Source organism: Schistocerca gregaria, chromosome 8 (genome assembly GCF_023897955.1).
Source record: "Schistocerca gregaria isolate iqSchGreg1 chromosome 8, iqSchGreg1.2, whole genome shotgun sequence".
Taxonomy (NCBI): domain Eukaryota; kingdom Metazoa; phylum Arthropoda; class Insecta; order Orthoptera; family Acrididae; genus Schistocerca; species Schistocerca gregaria.
In genome coordinates this window covers 463,146,905-463,168,478 of record NC_064927.1, presented here as the reverse complement: position 1 = coordinate 463,168,478, position 21,574 = coordinate 463,146,905, and the positions used below count along the sequence as shown (strand labels likewise).

General features: G+C 42.2%; 1 protein-coding gene across 1 annotated transcript in view; it reads right to left on the bottom strand.

Moving 5' to 3' along the window:
- Positions 1-21,574, bottom strand: part of LOC126284961 (uncharacterized) — a 171,524-nt gene that overhangs the window by 42,563 nt on the left and 107,387 nt on the right. The window contains exon 4 of the mRNA XM_049984235.1: positions 6,495-6,673. Within this exon, the coding sequence (XP_049840192.1) occupies positions 6,495-6,673 (179 nt within the window). The remainder of the gene's footprint in view (positions 1-6,494; positions 6,674-21,574) is intronic.

Genomic DNA, 21,574 nt, shown 5'->3' with positions numbered 1-21,574 from the left:
GTGGGTTCAGGTGGGTAATACGGAACATCTACATCTACATGACTACTCTGCAATTCACATTTAAGTGCTTGGCAGAGGGTTCACCGAACCACAATCATACTATCTCTCTACTATTCCACTCCCGAACAGCGAGCGGGAAAAACGAACACCTAAACCTTTCTGTTCGAGCTCTGATTTCTCTTATTTTATTTTGATGATCATTCCTACCTATGTAGGTTGGGCTCAACAAAATATTTTCGCATTCGGAAGAGAAAGTTGGTGACTGAAATTTCGTAAAAAGGTCTCGCCGCGACGAAAAACGTCTATGCTGTAATGACTTCCATCCCAACTCGTGTATCATATCTGCCACACTCTCTCCCCTATAACGTGATAATACAAAACGAGCTGCCCTTTTTTGCACCCTTTCGATGTCCTCCGTCAATCCCACCTGGTAAGGATCCCACACCGCGCAGCAATATTCTAACAGAGGACGAACGAGTGTAGTGTAAGCTGTCTCTTTAGTGGACTTGTTGCGTGTCCTGCCAATGAAACGCAACCTTTGGCTCGCCTTCCCGACAATATTATCTATGTGGTCCTTCCAACTGAAGTTGTTCGTAATTTTAACACCCAGGTACTTAGTTGAATTGACAGCCTTGAGAATTGTACTATTTATCGAGTAATCGAATTCCAACGGATTTCTTTTGGAACTCATGTGGATCATCTCACACTTTTCGTTATTTAGCGTCAACTGCCACCTCACACACCATACAGCAATCTTTTCTAAATCGCTTTGCAACTGATACTGGTCTTCGGATGACCTTAATAGACAGTAAATTACAGCATCATCTGCGAACAGTCTAAGAGAACTGCTCAGATTGTCACCCAGGTCATTTATATAGATCAGGAACAGTAGAGGTCCCAGGACGCTTCCCTGGGGAACACCTGATATCACTTCAGTTTTACTCGATGATTTGCCGTCTATTACTACGAACTGCGACCTTCCTGACAGGAAATCACGAATCCAGTCGCACAACTGAGATGATACCCCATAGCTCCGCAGCTTGATTAGAAGTCGCTTATGAGGAACGGTGTCAAAAGCTTTCCGGAAATCCAGATATACGGAATCAACTTGAGATCCCCTGTCTATAGCGTCCATTACTTCGTGCGAATAAAGTGCTAGCTGCGTTGCACAAGAGCGATGTTTTCTGAAGCCATGCTGATTACGTGTCAATAGATCGTTCCCTTCGAGGTGATTCATAATGTTTGAATACAGTATATGCTCCAAAACCCTACTGCAAACCGACGTCAATGATATAGGTCTGTAGTTAAATGGTTTACTCCTACTACCCTTCTTGAACACTGGTGAGACCTGCGCAATTTTCCAATCTGTAGGTACAGATCTATCGGTGAGCGAGCGGTTGTATATGAGTGCTAAGTAGGGAGCTATAGTATCAGCGTAATCTGAAAGGAACCTAATCGATATACAATCTGGACCTGAAGACTTGCCCGTATCAAGCGATTTGAGTTGCTTCGCGACCGCTAAGGTATCTACTTCTAAGAAACTCATGCTAGCAGATGTTCATGTTTCAAATTCTGGAATATTCCATTCGTCTTCCCTGGTGAAGGAATTTCGGAAAACTGCGTTCAATAACTCCGCTTTAGCGGCACAGTCGTCGATAACAGTACCATCGCCACTGCGCAGCGAAGGTATTGACTGCGTCTTGCCGCTTGTGTACTTTACATACGACTAGAATTTCTTCGGATTTTCTACCAAATTTCGAGACAATGACAATGTTTCGTTGTGGAACCTATTAAAGGCATCTCGTATCGAAGTACGTGCCAAATTTCGCGCGTCTGTAAATTTTAGCCCATCTTCGGGATTTCGCGTTTTTCTGAACTTCGCATGCTTTTTCCGTTGCCTCTGCAACAGCGTTCGGACCTTTTTTGTGTACCACGGGGGATCCGTTCCATCTCTTAGAAATTTATGAGGTATGAGTATCTCAATTGCTCTTGCTACTATATCTTTGAATTTGAGCCACATCTCGTCTACATTCGCATAGTCAGTTCGGAAGGCTTCTAGTGGCACTTTATCCCCTTTTTTAAATAAAATTATTTTGCGTTTGTTTCTGATGGATTTGGAAGAAATGGTATTGAGCCTAGCTACAATGACCTTGTGATTACTAATCCCTGTATCTGTAATGATGCTTTCTGTCAGCTCTGGATTGTTTGTGGCTAAAAGGTCAAGTGTGTTTTCGCAACCATTTACAATTCGCGTGGGTTCGTGGACTAACTGCTCGAAATAATTTTCTGAGAAAGCATTTAGGACAATCTCGGAAGATGTTTTCTGACTACCACCGGTTTTGAACAAGTATTTTTGCCAACGTACCGAGGGCAGGTTGAAGTCCCCACCAACTATAACCGTATGAGTGGGGTATTTATTTGTTACGAGACTCAAACTTTCTCTGAACTGTTCCGCAACTGTATCATCGGAGTCTGGGGGTCGGTAGAAGGAGCCAATTATTAACTTAATTCGGCTGTTAAGTATAACCTCCACCCATACCAATTCGCACGGAGTATCTACTTCGACTTCACTACACGATAAACCACTACTGACAGACACAAACACTCCACCACCAATTCTGCCTAATCTATCTTTCCTGAACACCGTCTGAGACTTGGTAAAAATTTCTGCAGAACTTATTTCAGGCTTTAGCCAACTTTCTGTACCTATAACGATATCAGCTTCTGTGCTTTCTATTAGCGCTTCAAGCTGAGGGACTTTTCCAGCGCAACTACAACAATTTACAATTATAATTCCGACTGTTCCTTGATCCAAGCACGTCCTGTAATTGTCAAGCACCCTTTGACATTGCAGCCCATCCCGCACTTTCCCGAGGCCTTCTAACCTAAAAAACCGCCCAGTCCACGCCACACAGCCTCCGCTACCCGTGTAGCCGAGAGCTGAGTGTAGTGAACTCCTGACCTATTCAGCGGAACCCGAAACCCCACCACCCTATGGCGCAAGTCAAGGAATCTGCAGCCAATACGGTCGCAAAACCGTCTGAGCCTCTGATTCAGACCCTCCACCCGGCTCTGCACCAAAGGTCCGCAGTCGGTTCTGTCAACGATGCTGCAGATGGTGAGCTCTTCCTTCATCTCATAAGGAAGACCGGCAGCCTTCACCAAATCAGATAGCCGCTCGAATCCAGAGACAATTTCCTCAGATCCAAAGCGACACACGTCATTAGTGCCGACATGTGCCACCACCTGCAGCTGGCTGCACCCTGTGCTCTTCATGGCATCCGGAAGGACCCTTTCCACATCAGGAATGACTCCTCCCGGAATGCACACGGAATGCACACTGGATTTCTTCCCCTCCTTAGCCGCCGTATCCCTAAGGGGCCCCATTACGCGCCTAACATTGGAGCTCCCAACTACCAGTAAGCCCACCCTCTGCGATTGCCCGGACCTTGAAGGCTGAGAATGATCCTCTGAAACAGGGCAGGCAGCTGCATCTGGCTCAGCCAGAGACAGTGCCTGAAACCGGTTTGTCAGACGCACCGGGGCGGCTTTCTGATCAGCCTCCGGGGACGTCTTTCGCTGCCTGCCACGCCTTGGAATGACCTCCCAATCAACCACAGGCGAGGGCTCAGCCCCACTGCGGGCAGCAACCGGGGCAACCACAGCGGCAGACCGATCTGGGGACAGACGGGACGAGGTTGACATCCCCGTGATACCCAAGTCCGGCCCCCCACAGTGGTGTCCATTGGCAACAGCCTCAAGCTGCGCGACCGAAGTCAGCGCCGATTGCAGCTGTGAGCGAAGGGATGCCAAGTGAGCCCTCATCCGAACACAGCAATCGCAGTCCCTGTCCATTCTAATCGATGTTGAACAACAGTTACCGAAACACGAATCCGTGCCTAGATAACGCAAGCGGAACACGCAAAGAATGTATCAACTAACCTGTACAAATGCCTAACGACTGCGCTACAATCTGCTGAATTTACGATTACAGTAACTAAAACTAGAAATTGCACCTCCTATACGAAACTCACACGCAATTTAAATATGAATCTACGAAGTAAACACTAAAGCGCGATGCTACAACTGTCAAATACTATAATACGCCCGAAATATATGAATTAAACAATGCAAGTACCCAAAAACACGCAAAGAAATTAATTAAACTATCTAACAAATAAGTAAGCTAGGGTTATACGACTTGCTGCTGCAGCTGCTTATCCAACGGCGGCAGGGAGCACACTGGCTGTGACCAACCGACACTGGCCGTTCAAAACAAAAACAGAAGATAGACGACTACGCGAACTTACACTATTCAGGTACTAAGGCGCGATGCTACAACCCTCAAATACTATAATACGCCCGAAATATATGAATTAAACAATGCCAGTACCCAAAAACACGCAAAGAAATTAATTAAACTATCTAACAAATAAGAAAGCTAGGGTTATACGACTTGCTGCTGCAGTTGCTTATCCAACGGCGGCAGGGAGCACGCCGTGCTGGATCCCAACGGCCTCGTATCACTAGCAGTCGAGATGACAGGCATCTTATCCGCATGTCTGTAACGGATCGTGCAGCCGCGTCTCGATCCCTGAGTCAACAGATGGGGACGTTTGTCAAGACAACAACCATCTGCAGGAACAGTTCGACAACCTTTGCGGCAGCATGGACTATCAGCTCGGAGACCGTGCCTGCGGTGACCCTAGACGCAGCATCACAGACAGGAGCGCCAGCGATGGTGTACTCGAAGACGAACCTTGGTACACGAATGGCAAAACTTAATTTTTTCGGATGAATCCAGGTTATGTTTACAGAATCATGATGGTCGCATCAGCCGGCCGCGGTGGTCTCGCGGTTCTAGGCAATCAGTCCGGAACTGCGTGACTGCTACGGTCGCTGGTTCGAATACTGCCTCGGGCATGGATGCGTGTGATGTCCTTAGGTTATTTAGGTTTAAGTAGTTCTAAGTTCTAGGGGACTGATGACCATAGCTGTTAAGTCCCATAGTGCTCAGAGCCATTTGAACCATTTTTCATGGTCGCATCTGTGTTTGGTGACACCGCGGTGAACGTACATTGGAAGCGTGTAATTGTCATCCCTGTAATGGCGTATCATCCGGCGTGATGGTATGGGGTGCCATTGGTTACACGTCTCGGTCACCTCTCGTTCGCATTGACGGCACTTTGAACAGTGGACGTTACATTTCAGATGTGTTACGACCCGTGCCTCTACCCTTCCCTCGATCCCTGCGAAACCCTACATTTCAGCAGGATAATGCACGACCGCATGTTGCAGGTCCTGTACGGGCCTTTCTGGATACAGAAAATGTTCGACTGCTGCCCTGGCCAGCGCATTCTCCAGATCTCTCACCAACTGAAAACGTCTGGTCAATGGTGGCCGAGCAACTGGCTCGTCACAATGCGCCAGTCACTACTCTTGATGAACTGTGGTATCGAGCTGAAGCTGCATGGGCAGCTGTACCTGTAAACTCCATCCAAGCTCTGTTTGACTCAATGCCCAGGCGTATCACGGCCGTTATTACGGCCAGAGGTTGTTTTTCTGGATACTGTTTTCTCAGGTTCTATGCACCCAAATAGCGTGAAAATGTAATCACATTTCAGTTGTAGTACAATATATTTGTCCAATGAATACCCGTTTATCATCTGCATTTATTCTTGGTGTAGCAATTTTAATGGCCAGTAGTGTATATTCGTGATCGTCGACGTTCCTGTCCTGACCACTGCACTCCGTGGACCCGTATGTCCACTTGTACAGAGATGTACACGTTGCCCAATTTGCTCTCAGTTTCCAATGTTAACGTTTTATGCAGTGAATATGAATGTATTTAAACGCGCTAATCGCAGCGCAATGTGTAAGAAGCACGGAAATCACCATCCATTCAGACGATCCCTCCACATTTTTCCTTAATCCCGAGCAACTTTTCTCTTCATTTACAGAGAGTGACATGACGTGTGGACTTTCTTCCTCGTCACATTCCTGTGGTTATCTAGGCTAGAGGTAGTATTATACGGTTTTAGCGTGATTTCCGCTGGAGGAGACTAATTTATTTTGTCACGAGTGATAGTGTCTTACAGTAGTACTACGTAAACGACTTATTCAGTGTCCGGTAGAAAGGTTTTCCCATGATATCAGTGCTTCCATAAATTATGAAAACTTAGATAGTATCTGACAGCAATGGTATTATCTCTAGTCGAAGTAATAATGCCGTTGATTGAAATGGCGTAGTCTGCTTATCTGCTCCGTAATGTGTTGCTCATTTTAAGAATAAAGACAAACACAAAAATTGAAGACTAAACACAATCTGAAAAAATTAGTGTATTCGTCTCCTACACTACTGTCTTCTTTCCTTAATTCAATGATATCGGTAGTTTGCGTAACAGTAATGAATACTTCCCAGAGACTAAAGTGAAATAAAATGTCCATCAACCATGATGAGTTTGATAAAGGTTTGAATGTAGATTGGTTGTTACCTGAATACATACTTCCCAGGCTGGTCTTTCTCTTCTACAGGTATCTTGTAGTTCATTATCAGCTCGCTGACAGCTTGTACGTCATGTATCCAACCGCTCAATTTCGTGTCAAGTATGTTTCTCAAATGTTTCATGTTCTTAACCCATTCATGGAGTTGCTGATCAGTCGTGTGGTTACCCTGAGATAGACAGAAAATAGTTCAAATTCGTAGCATAATACTGAGAAGTGGCAGCCAGTCTGAACTTATACTTACAGGTCCCGCAATTACAAAACGTTTAAATTATTGTCAGTACTTGACTACACATTCAGTTTTGTACATCGAGTAAAACATTAATGGAAAGTAAGTGCCCAGCGATGTCTTATGAGCCATAAGGAATTCCCTACCTGAAACATTACATAATAGAGCAGCAGTTATCTTTAGGCAATTACAGTAAAAGTACTTGCTCTAACGGCAATCTGTCGCAATAAAATGTTTTGGCGCAATCAGCAGCGTAATTCCCCTACGTGTATTGCCAACCGACACGGCTGGGGGCTGGAGAAAATTCTATTCAAACTTTTGTACGATATTCTTAAAGAAAATCGTGAGGATATTAAATCGAAATGTTACTCATTTAACCAATACTGCGAGAAGTATGGAAACACATTGTGGACATTTACGTATGTAATAACCGTTCCAAATCTGAATCAGATATCCACATATTAAATGAATCAGTTATATTCGAAACCCCGTATATTTCGTAATTTAAACTTGTGAGAAAACAGAAAAACTGATTTCTGAACAAACTGGAAACTATTTGTAAACTGTTTTGCTTTACTTATGGAAGGACATTAAGCACGTATGATACGAACATCAATTACTTATTACTAATTTCCCCGCAGATAAGTTTAAAACTGTGTCACTAACGAAATTTTAAAATTTAATGAACAACATTCTATTAATATCTTAAAGTAAAGAAGAAAATTCATACTCATATGATTTGCCGATACGTGTATCTACTTTATTTGAATATAAAACGTAATAAACATTTGAAGTACTTGCGCCCAGCTTTCGCAAGAAAAATATTTCATACATAATGATACGTGGGATTTGCTTCTTACATTACAATCAAAATAGAAATTCCCATTTCACTTCTTGTTTTTTGTGGTCCAGTTATACATAGTACTCCTAAATATCTTAATTTCCTCGTCATTATACAGGTATACATCTAGTTTTGTAATATCCTTTACTTTGTAGATATCAACAGGAACGTAGATGGAGTACACACTTTTCCTGGCATCGTAATGGTGCTGGTATCACAGTTTACAACTACGGCTGTATGAAGTACAAGACCTTTAATCCCTTGGCTAATCTTAACTACACTAAAATAATCTCCAGAGTAAGCTAAATGGTTACATTGCGAGGCAGTGCTCAACCATGAATTCAATGGATAGAGCAGTTTTCTTGAATAAAGGGGGGGGGGGGGCAACAGATTTTATAAGCAAGCAAGATCATTACCTTTTACAACGTTGACAGCGAATCTTTTATTACGGGATGCATTGCTGTCAATGTGTACATGTTATTAGATTTTTAGATTTCCTAACCTTTCTCTTGATGACAGAAAAGTCTCTGCCACAAGGAAGGAAGGAAGGAATGACCTCTCACTGGAAATGACTGGTTAATAGAACTGTCTTTGTCAAGCGACAATTCGTATTACCAACAGCTGATGCCTGTAACACATTCTAACGATAAACCCAACATGTCAGTGACTTGAGGCGCTTCAAAACCAAAGCAAACATTTAGCATACCTTTACAGCCATTGTATACAACAAGCTTACCAGATTCAACACATCTACTCTTCAAGTTTCATTTTGTCTCATAAAACGGAATTGTCATAAAGAGTGACTAATGGGCTTTTAAGACTAAGTGATTCAAACGTGATTTTTTCAAAACTTTGACTCACTTGCCTCGTTTCTCACTGCTCGCTCTTGCTGAAAATTTCCGTTTGTCGCTCGAGATTAGCTATGACGTCACCTACATCTGAACATGTATCTAATCTTGCAGATATGAAGGGATGTAGCACACTTGACAGATCTTACGAGTCTCTGACAGTGGAAAGTGAGTCCGTCCCTCTTGTTCAAAAGGTTCAAATGGCTCTGAGCACTATGGGACTTAACATCTGAGGTCATCAGTCCCCTAGAACTGAGATCTACTTAAACCTAACTAACCTAAGGACATCACACACATCCATGTCGGAGGTAGGATTCGAACCTGCGACCATAGCGGCAGCGCGGTGACAGAATGAAGCGCCTAGAACCGCTCGGTCACACTTCCGGCCTACTTGTTGTTCTGGCTGAGGTTAACGAATAAGCGAATTCTGATATCTCGAAATACTTCCGTTGTTTATAAAGAAACATTTATTCTCTTACATACACTAGAGGCACCCAGTACTTTGTCCAGAAGGCAAGTGCTAGCCAGGGGAAAGGGTGTTATCTGGAGCTCCACTGGCAAGTATCATAGCAGCAGTCTTGTTGTCTCTATACGTTTATACTTAAATGATTTGATGAACAGGAGCTATCTCCAGCTATTGCTTGATTATGCAGTAGTGTACGCGGAAGTGTCATCCTTGAGCGACTGTGGAGCGTGCACCATGACTTGGATGTAATTTCTGTTCAGTGTGATGCAGTTGCTCTAAATGTAGAAAACTATAAGTCAGTGTAGATGAGAAGATGGCCCATGTAGAAAGGATATAATATGTAGACTGGCAACGGCAAGACAGGTGTTTCTGAAGAAGAGAAATTTATTAACATTTACCATAGATTTAAGTGTCAGGAAGTCTTTTCTGAACCTACACAACTGGCAATTAAAACTGCTACACCACGAAGATGTCGCGCTACAGATGCGAAATTTAACCGACAGTAAGAAGACGCTGTGATATGCAAATGATTCGCTTTTCAGAGCATTCACACAAGGAGGGAGCCGGTGGCGACACCTACATGGTGCTGACATGAGGAAAAAGTTTCCAACCGATTTCTCATACACAAGCAGCACTTGACTGGCGTTGCCTGGTGAAACGTTGTTGTGTTGCCTCATGTAGGGAGGAAAAATGCATACCATCACGTTTCCGACTTTGATAAAGGTCGGATTGTAGCCTATCGCGATTGCGGTTTATCGTATCGCGACACTGCTGCTCGCGTTGGTGGAGATCCAATGACTGTTAGCAGGGTATGGAATCGGTGGGTTCAGGAGGGTAATACGGAACGCCGTGCTGGATCCGAATGGTCTCGTATCACTAGCATTCGAGATGACAGGCATCTTATCCGCATGGCTGTAACGGATCGTGCAGCTACGTATCGCTCCCTGAGCCAACAGATGGGGACGGTTGCAAGACAACAACCATCTGCACGAACAGTTCGACGATGTTTGCAGGAGCATGGGCTGTCAGCTCGGAGGCCATGGCTGCGGTTACCCTTGACGCTGCATCACAGACAGGAGCGCATGTGATGGTGTACTCAACGACGAACCTGGGTACACGAATGGCAAAACTTCAATTTTTCGGATGATTCCAGGCTCTGTTTACAGCATCATGATGGTCGCATCCGTGTTTGGCGACATCGCGGTGAGCGCACGTTGGAAGCGTGCATTCGTCATCGCCAAACTAGCGTATCACCCGGTGTGATGGTACGGGGTGCCATTGGTTACACGTCTCGGTCTCCTCGTGTTCGCACTGATGGCACTTTGAACAGTGGACGTTACATTTCAGATGTGTTACGACCCGTGCCTCTACCCTTCCATCGATCCCTGGGAAACCCTACATTTTAGCAAGATAATTCACGACCGCATGTGGTAGACCCTGTATGTGACTTTCTGGATGCAGAAAATGTTCGACTGCTGCCCTGGACAGCACATTCTTCAGAATTCTCACCAACTGAAAACGTCAGGTCAATGGTGGCGGAGCAACTGGCTCATCACAATACGCCAGCTCGGAGGAGTGGAGTTTATCCTTTGTGTTCAACTGTGCGCTCCAGAACAGTCCACGTCGTTTGCCCCGTATGTGATATGCCGCACTCGCACGGAATCTTATTAAGATCCACTTTGGACAACACTAAGTCGTCTTTTACCGATCCTAGGAGCACCGGTACTTTTGAAGGAGAACGAAAGACAGTGTTTTCACATGCAATTTCCTCTACAACAATGACTGGTGTTGGGTAAACTCTAGCCTAGACACATTCGTGTACCTGTGAAAATTATCAGTTTTCCTTGCACCCAACGGTAGTAAACAACCACTTGTTGCGTGGTCTACCGAGAGTGGTTCTCAAGAATTGTTTTCTCCTCGAGAAGGTACATAATTTTGAGGTTTTCTTCTACAAATGGGTCAATTTGCGTGAGGAAAACGCCTTCTAAATTACGGCATTCTCTTCGTCTTCGAGTTCTATGTCGTAAATGTCCTTCAGCTAGTTCCTCTCGGTACGCAAATCTGCTAAAAATCTCAAAACATCTCATGTTGTTTATCATCTGTCTCTTCAATTCATTTCTGTCTTTTATTACGGTTGTTATAAAGAAATCTTAAGATATCTGTCTTTCATCTCTGGATCAAATCTTCTACAAGTCTTCAGAAAATCTGCGTATGAAGTCACGTAGACGGACTTCCTGAAGAGAGATTCTTGAAAAAATTTAAACAAATTTAAGTCTTCTAGTTCGTCTTCTTCTTCATCGTCGACTCATAATGCAGTAACTATCTCATCTAGTGAGCCCTTAACGTAGATAAAAAATCGGTTAGTGCATGGCTGTCTAATCATATGTTACCTGAAGCCTCTTCACTTTTGTAGTTTATTAGACTGTGTTGCCTCAAGAAGTAAAGAATTTGTCCATCACTTTAGCCTGGTTAGAAATGTTCACGAATAAAAGTTAAAGTAGAGCCTATTGTTACAGATAATTTCAAAGCTGGGGCAGCTACAGCTTAAGTGGTTATGCAAAACTGACAGACCAATTCATGCACTAAAACAGGTGTTAAAAATACTAAAATGTATAACTGAATGAGAAGTGGAATAGTCCGCTGTAGCTGCATTTATTTAAGTCTGTTAGAGACCTACAAAACCGATTTCGCAACTTTCAAGTTGGATCTTCTGGCATGTAGCTATACAAGAAAAGTTTATAGATTTGATGATGGGGAAGAGAAGTTATTTCATATTTTTTAAAGTACTGGATGAATGGACTTAAACAAGGAAGAAAATTGCACTCTTCTTGTTGGGAAACTAGATGTGGATCAAATCGCCTCACAAAGAACGGTCCTGTACGTATTTAATAAAAGAAATGTAATTTCCTACCAACAGAAGATTACTTGCAAATTCTATGTCATGTGATGTACGGGGTTATTACACAACGTCACAAAATAACAGTTGGCGTGGCTAAGGAAAATCCCTAGTCTTCCTCTATTGATAAAAACCATCATCAGAGATGAATGTGTAATCTAAAAAACGAAGAACTGGAATTAAGAATGAGAAATTGATCCTTGGCTGATAACAGTGAAGCAGAAACTAAAATGAAAAAGAGGTGGGTTAGTCCGCAAGCAACGTGTAACAAAGACAAATGCGAGACTGACGTGTGGTAGAATCACGAACCATCAACATTTTGCCGATTAAAATATGATCCTGTGATCCTGGGTCAAGCAACATATGATGTCTCTCGTAAGTATTATCCAGGAACATATTGGATCCTGGAGTGATTGAAGCATAAAATAAAGTTTTGGATGAAAACTAATAAAATTAACGTATTGAAAATCTGTTTTCAACATGTTTTTGGTGCACCTGTGACCCATAGCAAGAAGCTTTTGCTGATGGTCAAATTTACCGGGAGCCGACACGCTTATGTGTGTTTCTCGCTATCATAATACTAATCGTAGCACAAGACAAGCTACGAGGTGTTCAGTGCGTTGTCGAGGCGTGGGCGGTAACTACCGTTCGGGTATTGAGACAGTTTAGGAAATCGAACTAAGGTGATACTAATACAACAATGTTTTGAAATTGCTACATTTTTCTTTTGAATTATCACACGACTGTCTTATGGACTTTGCCATATACAGGGTGGCCAGAAAAAGTTGGAAAAATTGTAAGGATATTGCAGGGTAGGTTGTGCTGCGAAATAGTTCTTAACAAAAAATTGATGTCTTGCTCCGTTTCCGAGTTAATTAGCATTGAAATAAGCCAATCATACAGTTGGTCGGGCAAATTCAAGCGCCCCGCCATTTTTAATTAGCTTCAGTTGTACTCATAGCGGAGATGATACTGAACGACACTGCTCAACCTTTGTATCGTCCCATATCCACTTTTGTATTGCTTTCTTCGCTGACGAGTAAACAGACGAGTAACACGTTTTGGGAAATCGTCTCTGCCGGACCGCTAGGATATGTGCAAGCAACGGCCTGAGTGGATAACTTCAGTGCTACACTACTGGCCAATAAAATTGCTACACCAAGAAGAAATGCATATGATAAACGGGTATTCATTGGACAAATATATTATACTAAAACTGACAAGTCATTACATTTTCACACAATTTGGGTGCATAGATCCTGAGAAATCACTAACCAGAACAACCACCTCCGGCCGTAATAACGTCCTTGATAGGCCTGGGCATTGAGTCAAACAGAGCTTGGATGGCGTGTACAGGTACAGCTGCCCATGCAACACGATACCACAGTTCATTAAGAGTAGTGACTGGCGCATTGTGACGAGCCAGTTACTCGGCCACCATTGACCAGACGTTTCAATTGGTGAGAATTCTGAAGAATGTGCTGGCGAGGGCAGCAGTCCAACATTTTCTGTATCCAGAAAGGCCCGTACAGGACCTGCAACATGCGGTCGTCCGTTATCCTGCTGAAATGTAGGGTTTCGCAGGGACCGAATGAAGGGTATAGTCACGGCCCGTAACACATCTGAAATGTGACGTCCACTGTTCAAAGTGTAGTCAATGCGAACAAAAGGTGACCGAGACGTGTAACCAATGGCACCACATACCATCACGCCGGCTGATACGCCAGTATGGCAATGACGAATACACGCTTCCAATTTGCGTTCACCGCGATGTCGCCAAACACTGATGCGACCATCATGATGATGTAAACAGAACGTGGATTCATCCGAGAAAAAGACGTTTTGCCATTCGTGCACCCAGGTTCGTCGTTCAGTAGACCATCGCAAGCTCCCCTGTCTGTAATGCAGCGTCAAGGGTAACCGCAGCCATGGTCTCCGAGGTGTTAGTCCACGCTGCTGCAAACGTCGTCGAACAGATCGTGCAGATGGTTGTTGTCTTGCAAGCGTCCCCATCTGTTGACTCAGGAATAGAGACGTGGCTGCACGATCCATTACAGCCAAGCGGATAAGCCCGTCATCTCGACTGCTAGTGATACGAGACCGTTCAGATCTAGCACGGCGTTCCGTATTACCCTCCTGAACCCACCGATTCCATATTCTGCTAACAGTCATTGGAGCTCGACCAACGCGAGCAGCGATGTCGCGATGCGATAAACCGCAATCGCGATAGCCTACAAACCTACCTTTATCATGGAACCGCGCTACGGTCGCAGGTTCGAATCCTGCCTAGGGCATGGATGTGTGTGATGTTCTTGGGTTAGTTAGGTTTAAGTAGTTCTAAGTTCTAGGGGACTGATGACCTTAGATGTTAAGTCCCATAGTGCTCAGAGCCATTTACCTTTATCAAAGTCGGAAACGTGATGGTACGCATTTCTCCTCCTTACACAATGCATCACAACAACTTTTCACCAGGCAACGCCAGTCAGCTGCTGTTTGTGTATCAGAAATCGGTTGGAAACTTTCCTTATGTCAGCACGTTGTAGGTGTCGCAACCTGCGCCAACCTTGTGTGAATGCTCTGAAAAGCTAATCATTTGCATATCACAGCATCTTCTTCCCGTCGGTTAAACTTCGCGTCTGTAGCACGTCATCTTCGTGTTAATGGCCAGTAGTGTAATTAACTCGGAAATGGCGCAGCGTACTTTTTTTTTTCATTAGAATTACTTCGCGTTACAAGCTACGCTGCGACCCTCATACGAGCTTTTCAGATTTTGTCTGACCACCATGTGTATCTCCTGAGGCACATTAAAAACACCGCCCTTTCTCTCTGTGTGCAGTATCTCCTCAATAACTTAGACATATCGCAGAAAGAGAGAAAGGGCGGTGTTTTCAACAATGTGATGGAATATATATATAAGACAGTATTCTGATAACACTCTCAACAACTAAACGGAATTAGGACACGAAAATTTCATAGCCAATTCTGACTGAGTTTTTGAAGTAAGAGTTCTCAGCATCCAACTAGCTGGTTACCTTATTACGGGTATACATGTACGCCATCTGATATATTTAATGTATTCACTGTTTCAATGATACAGAAATAAGTAGCAATTTTCAAATTTTCGCTTTAGTTAAGTCATTATATTAGCTATCACCCACGTTCAGATTTTGTGTATTACAGATAACCGAGTCTAAGAGTTTGCGTGCCGACCGCAGTTCTTCAGCATAGCAGTAACTGCGCGGTTCCATTATTTTTCGTGATCCACGCGTTATCTCGATTTCCTTAACCGCCTCCGTAACCGCACGCGTTCCAACAACGCACTAGACACCTCGTAGTTTGTGTTGCCACCATACACCGTTAATATTGTGTTGGTGACAAACAAACGCTAGGGTGTCGGCTCTCGGAAAGTTTGAACGTCAGCAAAAGCTTCTTCCTTTCAATAATTGGTGGCCCGCAAGAAATGTTAAAATAATTATTCAGTGGATTTCAATACATAAATCGTGTTAGTTATCATCCCAAACTTTATTTCATCCTACAATCACTTCTGGATCATATTTACGAGGGACTTCATCTGTTGCTTGAGACAGGACCACAGGATCATGTTTTCATCGGTAAAGTGATGACTGTTCTTACTTATAACACAGGTCAGTCTCGTTTTTTTGCCGTTATTCCATGTTGCTTGAGGACTATCCCCACCTCTTTTTCGTTTTAGTTACTGCTTCACCGTTTTAAGTCAAGGATAAGTTTCTGATTCTTAACTCTATTCCTTCGTTTTGTAGATTGGACGTTCATCATTGATGATTGTTTTTATCAGTTGAGGGAGACTGAGAGCTTTTCCTAGCTACGTCAAGTGTTACTTTGTGACATTATATAACAACCTCCAACGACATATGACACAGCATTTGAAAGTAACCATCTGTTGGTATGAAATTACATTCTTTCTTTATTAAATGCGTATAGACCCGTTCTTTGTGCAGAATATTTGATCCACATCTAGTTTTCTTATCATATGAGTAAAATTTTCTTCCTTGTTCAAGTCTGTTCACTCAGCACCTTAAGATGTTTCAGGTAACTTCATTTCCCTATCATGAAATTTATAAACGCTTCTGTACGAATATACACCAGAAGACGTAACTAGGAAGTTGCGAAACCTGTTTTGTGCGTCTCTAATCGACTTAAATAAATACAGCTACAGCGGATTATTGAATTTTTCGTTCAGTTTTATATTTAAGCAGTTTTAACACCTGTATTTAAACACTTATTTTTCCGGTACAAATTGTTGAGTCAGCTATGTACAGCACTTATCGAGTCGTCAACACCGAAAAATTTTATGTAAACGTATCCGTAATTCCAGTTACTACAAGAAACAAATCATTTTTTTTTAAATATCTTTCACTCTCTAGCTTCCCAAACCTGAAAAACACTTTGAACCTATTGTAATCATTTCCCACTTATTCGGAAGTACAGTTCATACAAAACATGATGTATGTGTCGATCGAAAGTAAAGGTTACTGCCTGTTAGTCCTTTCAGACACGAAAAGTAATGGCAGATGTCAAGATTTTCCCTTTTTCCGTATTTTTAGTACTCCTCCCTAAAGCAAGATTTACAAAAATTGTAGTTTTTTTTATTTTCTGATAAATTCTTCATTCCCTTTCAGAAGTCCATGCATGTGCAGATACGGTACAATTCCAGTATTTTCTTAATTTTCCGCAAGTGTAATGAGCTCATTTAGGAGAACCTATTTCTTGTCCTTTCAGATGTTTTTTTCTCAAAACTGATTGGTAAGTTTTTTGATGGATTTTTAACTAAGCTTCGCATTTCTCAGAAAACGAACAAGCTTTAGAAATCAGCTTGTTTTGGTCTTATTCTCTGACCTCCTTAATTTTCTACAATGTCAAAAAGGAGACAATATCTTTCTATGATTTTTCTCAAATCAGTTTAAATTCTTCATAATGTTACATGGAGTACATATTTCCAGACTTTCCAAATTGCTGCAGTTTGTGTCGTTGTTGTCTATACCTTCCTGTGGGTCACTTCCCTGTTTGTAATCCATATCAGTCTGCATATTTTCCATACTATTCCATGTGTTACAGACTGTTTTAGAATTATATCTACTCATACGACCATTGTTTGAAATTTTCCTACAGGGTGATCTTAGTTTACCTAACTTCTTTTCATATTCTATTTTTCATTCCCTACATTTTCTGTAGAAATGAAAGAGGAAGCCGCCTAGTAGAATTTTGCACAGAGCACAACTTAATCATAGCTAACACTTGGTTTAAGAATCATGAAAGAAGGTTGTATACGTGGAAGAACCCTGGAGATACTAAAAGGTATCAGATAGATTATATAATGGTAAGACAGAGATTTAGGAACCAGGTTTTAAGTTGTAAGACATTTCCAGGGGCAGATGTGGACTCTGACCACAATCTATTGGTTATGACCTGTAGATTAAAACTGAAGAAACTGCAAAAATGTGGGAAATTTAGGAGATGGGACCTGGATAAACTGAAAGAACCAGAGGTTGTACAGAGTTTCAGAGAGAGCATAAGGGAACAATTGACAGGAATAGGGGAAAGAAATACAGTAGAAGAAGAATGGGTAGCTCTGAGGGATGTAGTAGTGAAGTCAGCAGAGGATAAAGTAGGTACAAAGACGAGGGCTGCTAGAAATCCTTGGGTAACAGAAGAAATATTGAATTTAATTGATGAAAGGAGAAAATATGAAAATGCAGTAAATGAAGCAGGCAAAAAGGAATACAAACGTCTCAAAAATGAGATCGACAGGAAGTGCAAAATGGCTAAACAGGGATGGCTAGAGGACAAATGTAAGGATGTAGAAGCTTATCTCACTAGGGGTAAGATAGATACTGCCTACAGGAAAATTAGAGAGACCTTTGGAGAGAAGAGAACCACGTGTATGAATATCAAGAGCTCAGATGGCAGCCCAGTTCTAAGCAAAGAAGGGAAGGCAGAAAGGTGGAAGGAGTATATAGAAGGCTTATACAAGGGCGATGTACTTGACGACAATATTATGGAAATAGAAGAGGATGTAGATGAAGACGAAATGGGAGATACGATACTGTGTGAAGAGTTTGACAGAGCACTGAAAGACCTGAGTCGAAACAAGGCCCCGGGAGTAGACAACATTCCATTAGAACTACTGACGGCCTTGGGAGAGCCAGTCATGACAAAACTCTACCAGCTGGTGAGAAAGATGTATGAGACAGGCGAAATACCCTCAGACTTCAAGAAGAATATAATAATTCCAATCCCAAAGAAAGCAGGTGCTGACAGATGTGAAAATTACCGAACTATCAGTTTAATAAGCCACGGCTGCAAAATACTAACGCGAATTCTTTACAGACGAATGGAAAAACTGGTAGATGCAGACCTCGGGGAGGATCAGTTTGGATTCCGTCGAAATGTTGGAACACGTGAGGCAATACTGACCTTACGACTTATCTTAGAAGAAAGATTAAGAAAAGGCAAACCTACGTTTCTAGCATTTGTAGACTTAGAGAAAGCTTTTGACAATGTTGACTGGAATACTCTTTTTCAAATTCTAAAGGTGGCAGGGGTAAAATACAGGGAGCGAAAGGCTATTTATAATTTGTACAGAAACCAGATGGCAGTAATAAGAGTCGAGGGGCATGAAAGGGAAGCAGTGGTGGGGAAAGGAGTGAGACAGGGTTGTAGCCTCTCCCCGATGTTATTCAATCTGTATATTGAGCAAGCAGTAAAGGAAACAAAAGAAAAATTAGGAGTAGGTATTAAAATTCATGGAGACGAAGTAAAAACTTTGAGGTTCGCCGATGACATTGTAATTCTGTCAGAGACGGCAAAGGACTTGGAAGAGCAGTTGAACGGAATGGACAGTGTCTTGAAAGGAGGATATATGATGAACATTAACAAAAGCAAAACGAGGATAATGGAATGTAGTCAAATTAAATCGGGTGATGCTGAGGGAATTAGATTAGGAAATGAGACACTTAAAGTAGTAAAGGAGTTTTGCTATTTAGGAAGTAAAATAACTGATGATGGTCGAAGTAGAGAGGATATAAAATGTAGACTGGCAATGGCAAGGAAAGCGTTTCTGAAGAAGAGAAATTTGTTAACATCGAATATAGATTTATGTATCAGGAAGTCATTTCTGAAGGTATTTGTTTGGAGTGTAGCTATGTATGGAAGTGAAACGTGGACGATAACTAGTTTGGACAGGAAGAGAATAGAAGCTTTCGAAATGTGGTGCTACAGAAGAATACTGAAGATAAGGTGGATAGATCACGTAACTAATGAGGAGGTATTGAATAGGATTGGGGAGAAGAGAAGTTTGTGGCACAACTTGACTAGAAGAAGGGATCGGTTGGTAGGACATGTTTTGAGGCATCAAGGGATCACAAATTTAGCATTGGAGGGCAGCGTGGAGGGTAAAAATCGTAGAGGGAGACCGAGAGATGAGTACACTAAGCAGATTCAGAAGGATGTAGGTTGCAGTAGGTACTGGGAGATGAAGCAGGTTGCACAGGATAGAGTAGCATGGAGAGCTGCATCAAACCAGTCTCAGGACTGAAGACAACAACAACAACAACAACATTTCCTGTACTGTTCTTTATACCATTGTTGTTTGTGTCTGAATAATATGTATTATGTGGATCATTGTTTGTAAACTTCTTACAAGTCAGTCTTGGTTTAGATAACTTCATCTCATATTCGGTCATGTCCTTCAACACACTACGTTTAGTATATGCCTTTACTGCCTGCTCTATGTTGTCTAAATTATTGTCCAGTTAATGTATCTAAAATATAGACAGTTTTATTATGGTCCATCCTGTTGTCCTCAAAGTTTCCGTCAGGTTCTACGGTATTTGCTTGAAATTAGTTGATTTTCTTCGATGCCCTCCATCTCCCTACTTGTCACTGTCGCTTTATGTTGTCCTCGTTTTCCATTCATTTGCCTATATTTACCTATATTTTTATTCATTTGCCGTTTGTTTACCATCCATTTACCGACATTTATCATTCATTTACAGAAAGGCACTCGCTTCCATTTTTTTTTTAAATTTTTCTCTGAATATTTACATGTTTCTTAATTAATGCAGTTATGTAATTTTTTATTAGTTAACCGTAGCTAGTTAATCCGTTTGCCCTACAAACGAGACGAAGTTAAGCGACTGTGAACCGCTCCATTTTTCATTTAATTTACTAGGGAGAAATTTCAATAAGAAACGAAAAACAACGGCATAGCTCTTGCCTCCATAAGAACATCAAATCAACTGAAAGAAAGAGGAAATGCACGCAGCTGATGTAACTGTTCGTTCCATTTCTCGTTATCGCACTGAATGACTCAGGAACCCGGATGCGATCCAAATACTGTTTTAGCAGCCGCTCAATGCAATAAAAAATTGGTGTTCCTGCTTGCCCTGTCTTTACCTCGTTCCCACCTTAGCACCATCGCAGTCATACAGCAGGAAACAGTTGGGAAAGACAATAATAAAATGCTCTGTCTTTGAACCGAAGGAACTGGCCATGCAGTGGCCATACATGGAGATCAGTACAACGTTATGCGTGGACAGAACTAGCCATTTGGCAAAACGATGTTCCATCTCGCCTGTGTGCTTAACAATGGCCTGAATAAATGCAACTCTTCAGTAAAGTATGAAGTTAGTCTTCATGTAGTGTCGTGTACACAGGACCAGAGTAGCCCGAAACACAACTCATGTGTAGGACATTGAAAGCTTACATATGTGGATCTCACTTTTGAACTTTTTCGTTAGAAAAATGATTTAAAAACATACGTTTTCCTTCATGCCCAGTTTTTCCCCATATTTATTATAAAAATCATTCATGTGTGAGACATACGAAGCTTACGTATGACGGGCTTCGTTTGGCTCTTTTTCGTCAGAAAAATAATAAAAAATTTTTTTCCCCTTATTTCTTACAAAAACCGCTCATTCTGACCAAATCTTGATTTTCACTTGAAATTTCATAACCTTTCCGCGATTTGTCCTCGATTTAGCTACTAGATGGGTTTTGTAGTAAATTGGGGCAGGTCTGGCAGATTACATCCAGTTAGGTGGAAACATCAGAGACACTAACGCTTTGAGCAGGATTTGGAGCCATGCAAAGAAGGCGCAATGGTGAAGATGAACGCCCACGATAAATAAGAGCTAGTTTCAAGTGAGTCTGGCACAAATTTTCATTGGTCAAGACATATTCAATAAAATTATATTCTGTCTGGCGACTGCTGTTAGAGCACAGTGTCTTTAACACCTGTACTCGTTGATGCAGCATACCCTAGCCACGGAGAATTACCTTCAAATTTTCATCATTGTTATCAGTCTCTCGTCATTGATGGATCATTATCGTGTCGGAACAACAATTCTAGCATTGGCGAGCAAGCCACTGGTATCGGGTCGGAAGCTGAGATCGGCTGCCTTAACAACTGGTCATAAGTCACACGAAAGAGACATGTGAATGTTTAGGTGAGGACTGGTTAAGATGGTATATCGAGCAGTATTCAGTGTGTTCATAATTAAAAATTCGTTACTTGAGCGATCACATGAAAAACGACTGATCGTAGGACAACGCTACTTTTTGAAATATTTGTAAGGACATGCGGAAGAGGACTAACGGAAAAACAATTGAATGAAACATGTTTTAATTTCCATTGTTGCGTGCCATGTTTACGTACCAGGTTACAAACGTTGCACAGTGTGACTACCACCTGCATCCATGACAGCCTGCATTACAGACATCACTTCAAATTTGTTCACAGCAATTTTCGAAT